Below are 11864 nucleotides of genomic sequence, written 5' to 3' on the forward strand. Positions count from 1 at the left end.
AACAAAATAATGCATGTCATCACCAATTGCAATACACTATGTACAAAGGAGAAAAAGGAATGTCAGCAGTGAGTGACACCTCCTTTCAATGAGAAATTGCATTTACCTCCCATTGTGGTCTCCTGCTAGATGGCTAAACGTTTAATGGATGGTGTCAGGACATTCTGTTGTTATACAGCCATACAATAACAGTAACCCCCTCCCCACATTATTAGGGGCCAAGCCAGAAGGGCAAAGGCCCTATTGAAAGTTTGCAAATTCCAAACCAAAACTGTGCTCAAGTCAAATCTATTTGCTCACAAATATTGCAACACATCTATCTCCATAAATGAAGATACACCATGCATTTAAAAAGTATTTATGTCATATTGTTTATGTCCCAAAAACGTTTTTCAAAAGGTTTGAGGCTAAATTACCACTCCTGAATAGAGAGCCTCTCTCATTTTTGAATGGCTCTCAGAGCATTTCAGCTGCAGTACAACCTTTGGCCTGAACTGCCCCCCCCCCCCCCCCCCCAAATCTTTTTGAAAAAAAAAGAAGATTGTGACGATGACGTCACAATCGGCAGATGACGTCACAATCGGCAGCAAATCTGGACAGCCTGTTTTGAGAACCCGTGGGATACTTTTAACCTTTGCCTTCTCAAAACCAGAGAAAGACACAACGGTCTGAAATGGGACTTTGTGAGGATAGAAGGTGCTAGTGGGACCCCAACAAAAAGTAGGAAAAGTGAAATTTCATGGTGTATCACCTTTAAGAATTTGAACACAAACCCCAGAATCCAAAATTCTCTAATGAAACAGTTATAGCCCTTGCCTTATTATTTGTTATTTTGGACCTGATGCCCAAAAAAAACACTTTTTTATGTCAACCAGATAAAAGAGCTTTCTAAAAGTGTTTTTGTGCTTCACATTTACATGTAATTGTTTTATTCAAATTTGATCATCCCTGACAACAAGTAGCTCACAGCTAATAAAAGCATATTTTACTGATAATAACAGCATGATAAAGCATTTAATAACTTTAGTAAGGCGTTGTTCCCATGTCATGTTGATTCAGGACCGATGGAATCTGGGACATAATCATGTTTGGTATTGAAAATGCAAAATAAAAAAAATAAAATGAAACAATAAAAAAACACTACATTGGTGAAACATCAATCATTTTAGAATTGTGCTTCAGGAAGTACTGTGAAGGCAGTCAAGTTGATTTTAGTTATGTCAACCAAAACAGTTATCTCATGACACTTACAGTATAGTATCATTTACCAAACATTTCCCCCATTAGCCTTTGCACAGTAATGCATGTACAATGTAATGCATTATGGAACAACTTAGTATTTCTAGTAACTTTGGCAGCATATTCAGTTACTTGCTAATTACACAGAGGCACCTCTTGTGTAGACAAGTGAGGAGTGGCAGAGAAGTATGTGTGTGAGTGTGACAGTGGTGAGGAGTGCAGTACTGTAGGAGTGATGGATCATGGGTTCAAGGTGAACGTGAGCTTACAACAAAGGATCGGCCCTGAGCCCTTCATTGTGTGCGTTGGTAATGGATAGGTTGATGAAATAAGATCAGACAGGAGAAGTCACCATGGACTATGGTGTTGTGATATCTACAGTATGTACGGAAAGGAGGAACAAGGTTTAAGGGAGTCTGGAAAGGTGTTTGTCTACACTGGAAAGAAGAGGAATGGAAGTCAGCAGCAGTAAGACAATAAGTGTGTGTGTGAATGAGTGTAAGACAGTGAAACGGTGAAGAAGGTGATGGGAGATGAAATACCTGGGGTCAGCTGTTTAAAGTAAAGAGCAGTGCAGAAGAGAGGTGAAGTAGAGAGAACAGGCAGGTTGTAAACGGATGGAGAACAATGTCATGAGCGTTTTGTTACTTGAAAGGGTGGTGCTGATGAAAAGACAGGAGGTGAAGTTGGAGGTGGAAGAATGGAGATTTTACAATTCTCTACAGGAGGGACGAGAAGAAGGGAAAAATGTAGACTAACTTCACTGAGTAAATTAAAACTGAACAAAAACGAAGCCATGATGACTTAAACTAAGACTATTATACTGACAATTTTGTCAACAAATAAAAACTAGACTAAAATGTTAGAGAGGGACAAGTGGAGAAGTAATTTTATGTTTGGTTGCACTCGGGTGTTGCTCTCTGAAAATAGCAGATCTACAAGCACACAACGCACCACGATGCGACGTGTTGTGAGCTTGTAGATCGGCTATTTTCAGCATGAAACCAAGTGTAAAAATCACAATCAAGGGCCCCCAAAATACATTTTCATCAACGAAAATAAACTGTAGAGATAGTCAACTAAGATAATTAAGTGACTAAAACTACACTCTAAATCAACACTGGTGAGGAGGAGAGGAAGGGTAAGGAGTTTATTTGGAGAAGGATACTGAGGATGGAGCTGCCAGTCATGACTGGAAAGACGGAGGATGCTGAGAACATAGAAATACATGATTCACTGTGGTGACTCTTAAAGCATTGGGGTTCTCACAGTGGGGTTTGGGGACTCAGGGGTACTTGGGGGGTACCAGGGGAATGAGGGGATCCCCAGCAAAATGTGTTTATTTAGTGTTTTTCTTTTTCTTTTTTCTTTTTTTAACAAACATTTTTGACTAAAATCTTTGCTTCTGGGGTTTATTTTTGGGACGGGGGATCCACAGCCAAATACCTCATTTTGGGACTCCTTGACACAAAAAGGTTTGAGAACCACGCTGCTCTAGAGGGAATTAGTTGAAAGAAGAAAAAAAGAAGAAGAAGTAAAAGAACAAGAAGAAGGCTACTGGTGTAGTCATTACATGTGCTAATCCAATGTGGAAACACAACAACATAATCTTATACAAAGACAGTCATATGTCAAATGCAGTCATAGACTAAGAATGTTTATTAGACCTTTGGTTAAATGCTTGATCAAGAGTGGTGTTATTTTTGAATAATCACAGCTGAACTGAATAACAGACTGTCTAACCAAAGACACAGAGCACCCGGCTCATATGAATCTGCGTTGATACACAAAGTCATTTATAGTCCACATCGCTTACAAGTTTCTGAAAACATTTGAAGCCAGAAATGGATATTGCAGTCATTTTATCAACACGTCCCGTTCTTTTCTGAGGTGACTGTGTCGCACTGGACTCACCCAGCATAAATTAATTACATAAGTGTATTAACGTATAACGCTTGTACGGTAATAAAAGTATTCCATTAATGTATGCTCATACGATAGGCAATGAAATCCTTGTTTTGTTTTGGTTCAATGTATTAATTAATGCATTCCTTCATGGTGATGAAGACCTGAAGGAATCACCCTGTCAGTGTTTATTGCTCAATAATGACCTGCTCAACATTGATTATCCCTCTCGTATTGTTGCTGCATGAAGTGAACCTTGACACCTCTTACAACATGCTCATGTGTAAACCCACACAATGGTTTTCTAAGAGATTATCTTTTTAATCCAGTCCACATATCTGTGGACATCGGCGTAGACACCAGGAAGGATCCCATCACCACCACATTCCGCACTCCCCCAGCTCACCACACCTGTGATGTAGTGAACTCGGTCTTCTTTGCAGGTCAGGGGTCCGCCTGAATCACCCTGTAAGGACAAAGAAAGAACCATTATAGATAGGCTCTATGCACAGCAGCCATATTGGAAATACATCGGGTCTCCTCCTTACTTCCTGTAGGTGATACCAATGATAATAATTAAGGCTCTCTTCCATTCTGTTCAAAGCAGTCAGATATACTGAACATCATTTTATTTAGAAACACGGCCGAATCACAATGCATTTCTTAATCGATCGTTTTTGGCATCATATGAACACAGTGATCTGATAGTTTTTTCTTCTTCTTATTATTGTATTCTTTATTTTATTTTGTACATGATTTATTGATTTATTGATTTTTTGGGGGGGCTACATCTTGGGTTAGAGTGGTTTGAGTGGAAGGGAGTACCCTTCCACATACCGTATAAGACAACATCGGACAAAAAAAAGCTTGTTTCCATTGCTCTCTTACTCATACGCACGCACGCACGCACGCACGCACGCACACACACACACACACACACACACACACACACACACACAAACACAAACCGCGCAGGCTCCGCTTGACAGGTCTCCCGCGCAGATCATATTGTCGTCCAGTAGGTCGCTTTCTTTTGCAAACCTATCCAGACATTGCTCCTTAGACATCAAGGGAATGGGGGCATATAACAGCTTGTCTGACTTGTACCCTGAGGGTGAAGAACACAGAGAGGCAATGAGAAAAATACTGGACAAAATGTTGCACAACGTTATATCAAACCTAAGGTTTCCATTAATTAAATAGATTACCATGATTTAGTGTTTAATGTTTCTCTATCAGACACCTCATATTGCATGAGTTTCTACATGCGTACATGGTGTTACCAGCCATGCTGTACGGCATGGCTGGTGGAGCTGGACGTGCTACGATTCTCATCAGGAGAGAAATGACTACATTAGGATCAGCCCAGGTTAGAATGTTATAGGAATAATCAAACAGGCGAGGTTCTGATGGTTTGGACTTATACAAAGGGAGGAATGAGGCGTTCATGCTGAAGATGGAGCTGCCAGGCAAGAGGAAAAGAGAAAGGCCAAAGATGAGGTTTGTGGATGTGAGAGAGAGGACAATCAGGTGATGACCGAGGAAGACACAGAGAACATAAGCAAATGGAAACAAAAGAAGAAGAAGAAGAAGAAGAAGAAGAAGAAGAAGATGGAAGCCAGTTGAATATTGAACATTGATACAATGGAATAAATGTATGAGCTACCAGGATGAAATGCTTGACATAATGTGTGCAATATTATTAGTCAGTTCAAAGTGATATTGCCTATATTCAACACTTTGCAGCTTGTATTTAATGTGTGATTGGTGGTAGTGTACTGTAGTCCAGTGGTTCTCAACCTGTGGGTCGGGACCCCCAGAGGGGTCCCCAAATGATTGTGGGGGGTCCCCAGGTGTTAAGCTAAATGTTAACATTGTTTTCTCACTCAACAGTAAACAAACCAACATAAAGTTGAAGTGTACAGAGGGTATCTGCACATTTCTAAAGGGACAATTTAAGGACTTTTAATACCTCTACAATGACAAATTAAACATTGGCCAAATTGTCAAATATTAGAGGCTGAAATTGTGAAAATAGATGATCTCATGCTCACAACGCCTCTGAGCATGTAAATCTGCTATTTTCACAATAGAACCGTGTTATACAAAATGTAATGCCTCAACTCTTAATGCTCGTCAGGGGTCCCCAGTTAAAATATGATTATTTTGGGGGTCGCGGCCTGAAAAGGTTGAGGACCACTGCTGTAGTCAGTAGTTGGATACGTACGATGTTCAGTGCTGCCCCATCCAGAGATCGTACAGTCCTTTCCACCAGGGAAGAGCTGGTTTGGCAGACAGGCAGTTTTAACATAGCGGGTTTCCTTGGCACAGAATGGGCTGTCGGTGACTTTCAGCTGGAGCAATGCTGAGACACAGTGAATGAGATGGTCAGCATCTCTGACTTACATAGATGTCACCATATATTACATGAAAATAAATAAATAATATCGCTAGAAAACGTCATTGCAAACAAGAATCATTGTTACAAATAATAATCCACCCAACACAAATTCTCAAACCTTTTGTGCTATGTTTCCCTGTCCTGTGGCCTGTTTCAGAATTACATAATGCAGTGTTTAGGACAAATGGTTTGACAAAGTTTTCCCCATACAGCTGGTTTATTTCCGTTCCATTAAAGCAAAACAAGGCTGAGAGGAGCAACTTTGTCAAGCCAGTATCGTAAAGCAAGGCTGAATGTGCGTTCACATATTCCTTTAAAAGCCCATGAGGTCGATCTTCGGTAAAATATTATCTAACATCTAACAACAATATGAACTATAATGTATCTAAAACAGAGAGACAAACATGATACTTTGTGAAACAATTGTGATTCATGGTCACACACTATTTCAGTAATATAATAATATAATTGATTATTAGTGGCCAAGTCCTGTAAGGGGCCTGTAAGCCACTATTGAGATTGTACTTTCTATTATTATTATTCTTCCGCCACTTTTTCTGTCCTGGCTTGACCATGCAGTCGCTTTTTACGAAACTCGACAATATGGTAGAGGGTAAGGGTGTGTATCTGTGTCTTCCAAGACGATATGATACGTATCCGATACATGGGCTACGATTCAGAAAGGATAAATCTTACATACAGAACAATTTGATTCGATTCGCTGCAATTTGATTCGATTTAGAGGAATTTAATGAGATTCGATTCGATTTGATGCAATATGGTGCGAGCTGATATACACACATTTAATTATCCATTTAATTAAGAAGCTAGATCTATAAAGTAGAATTGCTGACCTTCAAATAACAGATATCTCATGAAGGACTAAGGAATAACAAAAAATTGTGAAGAAAGGAGCTTAATCTCCATGGTAACTAATGTGGAATAACTTTCATGGTTTAATTTATCCAGGTTAACTGGCAAGGCTAATCTGCCGAGGTAATTCAGCTTTCATGAAACCGATTGCACGCTGATCCTGGCTAACTTAGCCATGATAGTTGATAAATCCAACCTAATCTAGGTTTCGTGAAACAGGACCCTGATCACTTATCACATCCTGTGGTCTGGACTCTTTATAACACCTCCAAGAGGTACCGGTAAGTTATGTAATTAGAAGGATGTAAAAACAATCACCCCAAAGCTTCTCTGAATGCAATACCTAACAGCCTATTTGTTTACAACAACATTGTAAAGTTTTCTTTTTTTTTTTTTTTTTTAAGATTTGTTTTTTGGGCTTTTTATGCCTTTATTTGATAGGATATAATAGACTGACAGGAAATGGGGAGAGAGATGGGGGAATGACATGTGGCAAAGGTCATCCGGATTGGGAATCGAACCGGCGACGCCAGCAGGCATTATAGCCTAGTATGTGGTATGCGCCTAGACCACTAGGCCAGCGGGCGCCCCAACATTGCAAAGTTGATACAGTATGTCAATATGATCAGAATGGTAACTTGCTTGACAGTTATGTAAATGCATGGCCTCACCAATGTCATTATAAGCAGTGCCGCGGTCTGTTTCCCTGTAATCCTTGTGAACGATGGCTTTCTCCACAGGGATGACCTGGTCATAGTCTGGTTCATCTATTCTAATGTCCACTCCCCCCAAGACCACCTGCATGTCCTTGGGAAAACTGGAGAAACAAAAAAAATATGAATTATTTATGTATTTGTTTCAGACTAACAGCACTAACAATACTTACCACTACTTTGATAAAATAGTACAATTTGGGGCTCAAGTCCCGTTCAACGATCTTTCTCTCTCTCTGCATCAATTTCCCTCCCAGATTACATTTTAAGCTCCCGTCAACCATTTTGGATGGCATCTTGAAAATTCTGCCTCCAGAACGTATATTTACCTGTTTATTTATTTAGCATACCCAATAGTATAACAGAATCCACTGAAAAAAAAATATATTTTATATTGAATAGTTGTGGTTTCAACAGCCATATACTGACCTACTGTATCTGATATTGGATTCATTGCAAACCAACCACTAGGGGTGAGCCCAACTTGCTAGCGAGGGTTTTTGAAAAACTTATGTCCATACCTAACACCACCTACAACTAAGATCCACATCTGTACACGTTCTCTCCCAGCCATGCAGTGTATGTGAGACAGTACATTGCATCTTAATAACCCGTCTCGTGGTTGAGAAATGCTGTATATTCATGATGAATCCGTTGCAATAACACACCACCTCATTACAGCTTTACAATGATTTGTGCAGAACTAGATTGCATAAATTGCATGAACCCATACAATAGCATTTAGTGCAGCTTACATGCAGTGACCGGCAGTGAGAACCCAACAGGATGCAATGAGGATGCCTCCACAGATGTGTCTGAATGGCTCAGATGAGCCAGTGGTTCTGGTCTGCAGGGATACCTGCCACGGATGCTCTCCAGGACTAGATGGCGTTCCTCCAAAGACATATTTTTTAAAGCGTGTGCCATTCTCCGAGTGTGGCCTGCCACACTCTGAGAAGTTGGGAGTGGTTGCTGTAGACATAGTAACATCAGTGACATCATTGGTAGGCAGGTTTGGTCATTTCAATTTAACGAAATTTAAATTCATTGTTTATTTATTTTATTTTTCATGCGATAACAGTGGCTTCAATTATATCCTGCTAACTTTCCAGGAATATAAAGCCTGCAGTTTCTCTCGGCTTCAATTCCCCATCCATGATATCACTGGTAGGTAGATCTTTGAACTGACATGACAATTATGGTCAAAGTCATAAACAAAATGACAAAAACTACACAGCAGGCAAAACAACTTTCAACAAGTGTATTATGTACAGGGGTCATCTCTGAGAGTGTACAAATGGAACCAAAGCATTTGGTTCCTTTTGTACACTCTCTTAGAGTTACCTTCAATGTAATGGTCTTTCAGGGCAAACGCTTTGTGTTTCTGGTAATATTAATATCTGCGCTTGAGCACAGTGAGCACGCGATTATTTAGTTATTATTATGACGATGATCGGCTTGGCTCTTCTTTTTCTTTTATTTGCCCTTCAGCACAGTGGTGCCCTTAGCCCCATATAGAACCTCACCCTCCACTGCATACTGTTGCAGTGTGCTCCGAGATGAGGTCCTACGGGGATATCACCGGGCTGCCTCCACGCCGAGGTAGATCACCCTTTTCCCGAAATTGTATCCAAAAAGTAAAGGTAGTTCCACGCTCCCAGAGTATGATTTTCCAATCCATCCAACACGACGGTGTTGGGAAACGGTTTAAATCGCTTATTTAGTCTCATTAAATTAGGAAAACCTCCCGGCGGCAGGTGCCAGTACTGCTACAGTATTTTCTGGACTATAAGGCGCACCTGACTATAAGGCGCACTGTCAATGAATGGTCTATTTTCAAACTGTTTTCATATATAAGGCGCACCTGACTATAAGGCGCACATAATAGACGCTACCGTTGCGTTATGCATCCAACAGATGGAGCTGTGCTAAAGGGAATGTCAATGTCAATGAATGATCCATATATAAGGCACACTGGACTATAAGGCGCACTGTAGTTTTTTGAGAAAATTAAAGGCTTTTAAGTGCGCCTTATAGTCCGGAAAATACGGTACTTTCCCATTGTAGCAGAATAAGGAGCAGTACTGGCACCTGCCGCCGGGGGAGTTCCGGTTGAATGGGAAAACATTACAAAACTAGCGATTTAAGCGGTTGTTTTATGCCGTAGTGCATGTTTTATGTACCGCCGGATGGAAAATCATGCTCTGGGAGCGTGGAAAAAAACCTTTACTTTTTGGATACAATTTCGGGAAAAGGGTGATCTACCTCGGAGTGGACACGAGGCATTCTACCGCAGCCAGCCCGGTGATATCCCCGTAGGACGGGCCTCATCTCGGAGCACAACAGTATGCAGTGGAGGGTGAGGTTCTATATGGGGCTATGGTGCCCTATGCACAGTGCGTGCTGTGCGCGTGCCTAGCGGCAGCTCTGGATGCTAGGGAGTAGAACAGCAAATTGTAAGTGTGGGAACATTGAGATGTTACCGATCAATCGGCAATGGATCGGATCGGGCCGATCAAAGCGTGATCGGCGATAATCGGTGGTTAAATCAAAAGGTAAATTCACCGATCCGATCGGATCGGTGCATCCGATCAACCAGCCGTTCAGTATGCCCACTTGAGGCCATTTTGGGGTATTGATTTCCACAGTGCTGAAGGAATAATTAGTTACTGCTATGATAATAAATACATAGTAATGCTGGTAAATAACTATAAGACAAATATATAAATGAATTCATGAGTGAATGAATGAATTAAAGTTAAAACATTAACATTTAGAAAATATAAATAATAACTTGATCGGATCGGTGATTGATCGGTATCGGGTGATCAAACTTTTGTGATCGGTGCTCGCTGATCGGTTCCAAAAAACCTGATCGGACCATCCCTAACATCAACATATTCCGTTTCTCTGCAAACATGTGTTTGACACAGCCATAGCACTTGACTTTGATTTGCCTCAAATATAAAGTGCGTTATGTTTACAATTTCTAATTATTATTGTAAGGCTGGCAGAGCGGTTTTGCAGTCTGTAAAGTACTGGCGCAGAGGCAGCTGGGCATTCAGTCTCATCATGCCATAGTTTCAATCAATCTATGAAATTACTAATCATTGCATTTTTTTTAAATAAAATGTATTCAAGTATTTTCAAAATACAAAATACAAATTTGTATCTCAAATACAATTCTCTGGCCTGTATTTATATTTTGTATTTTAAAATATCGCCCATCTCTGACTGATGCTCAGTAACAGAACAGCAAACTGCAAGCTAGGGAACATCGACATCTAGCTTAACTCATACTCTTTGCAAACAATACAGACTTAAAGACTTACTTAAGGGGACAAAGGGTCCTGGAACAACACATCTGGGGACCTGGCAGTACTCCCAGCGTTTATTTGAGTCAGTGGTGTAGCACCATGGCATCTGCTCATTGTCTGGATTACGGCAGTAGTTGCTCTCCAGGCCTCTGACAAAAAAAAATCACACCCGTGTGAACTGAGCGGTGGTCGTGGAGGCTGCGCAACAGCAAAACAAATATATAATAATAATAATAACCAGTAAGACTCCCTAATCGGGAGATAAGCGACCGTAGGTCACTTATCTCCACAAATAGGGCAAAAATGTGTTTTGCCAAAATCTTCCTGATCCATGTTGATGGCATGAGTGTAGACATACTGTGTAGTGATTTTCGTGATTTTAGGGCAAAATCTGTAGGAGCAGTGTCCAAAAATGTGTTTTTAAAAATCGGCCTGGAGGTGGCGCTATATGGGAGAGATTCATGTTGATGGGATGAGTGTAGACATACTGTGTACCGATTTGCCTGATTTTAGGGCAAAAATTGTAGGAGCAGTGTCCAAAAATGTGTTTTGCAAGAATCGGCCTCATGGTGGCGCTAGAAGAGGGCCATGTGAGAAATGAGGGGTGGGGTCTCCGCGCCGGCAAGGCGGACGAATAGGTACCGGCCCCGGCTGTCCCGGTCGCTCCTAGCCGGAGTTACGGCATTTTATGTGAGCTGCAGTGTAGGGGGTCCTCCACTGGGGGCGCCACCACTTTTGCATCCGTTCTGGAGCACCAGGAGTGGGTGGTCCCCGGGAATTCCCCGTGAGCAGCCCCGTTGGGGTGGTCATTTGGTCAGTTTAGCACATTTGGTCATTTTTTACATCTGGGGGTCCCCCAGGGACCTGGGGGTCCCTGGAGCTCCGGGGGTCCTTGGAGGTTGTAGTTTGGCAGGTAAGGAACGTGTGTGCAAAATTTGGCATGGATCGGGGCAACGGTTGCGGAGATATGAGCAGGGCAAGAGTGTGACGTGTGAGGTGTGACAGACAGACTGACTGACTGACTGACTGACTGACTGACGGACTTACACTTTGTGCAGGGTTTGATAGTAAATGCGACCTACGGTCGCAATTATAATAAAAAATATTAAAAAAATATTTAAAAAAATAATAATAATAAAATATATATATATATGGGGGGGGGGGGGGGGGTGCTTGCTTGCGTGTGAGAGAGAGAGCCATCCATCCATCCATGTCACTCAGGCCACCACTGGTATTGCAGTTGATGCTCAGGGCAGACTAGACTCAACAGCACCTCTCTGGTCACCAGGGGTACCTAGGCTACATACGGACCCACCCACCCACATACATAGACGGATACACACACGGCCACGCTATGGAGACGGTGTGACCACCGCTCAAAAAAAAAAAAAAAAAAAAAAAAAAAATATATATATA

General features: G+C 41.4%; 1 protein-coding gene across 1 annotated transcript; it reads right to left on the reverse strand.

Moving 5' to 3' along the window:
• Positions 1 to 2988: 2988 nt before the first annotated feature.
• LOC308282089 (hyaluronan-binding protein 2-like) lies at positions 2989 to 10554 on the reverse strand (the record flags this gene model as incomplete). The annotated part of the gene is made up of 6 exons (XM_080722433.1): positions 2989 to 3610; positions 4113 to 4252; positions 5372 to 5509; positions 7090 to 7235; positions 7887 to 8103; positions 10464 to 10554. 6 exons carry the CDS (start codon positions 10552 to 10554, stop codon positions 3449 to 3451), a joined length of 894 nt encoding a protein of 297 aa, XP_080578559.1. The 3' UTR covers positions 2989 to 3448.
• Positions 10555 to 11864: the final 1310 nt, after the last annotated feature.

This window comes from Nannobrachium achirus (genome assembly GCF_963921795.1).
Source record: "Nannobrachium achirus genome assembly, chromosome: 3".
In the NCBI taxonomy this organism is placed as follows: domain Eukaryota; kingdom Metazoa; phylum Chordata; class Actinopteri; order Myctophiformes; family Myctophidae; genus Nannobrachium; species Nannobrachium achirus.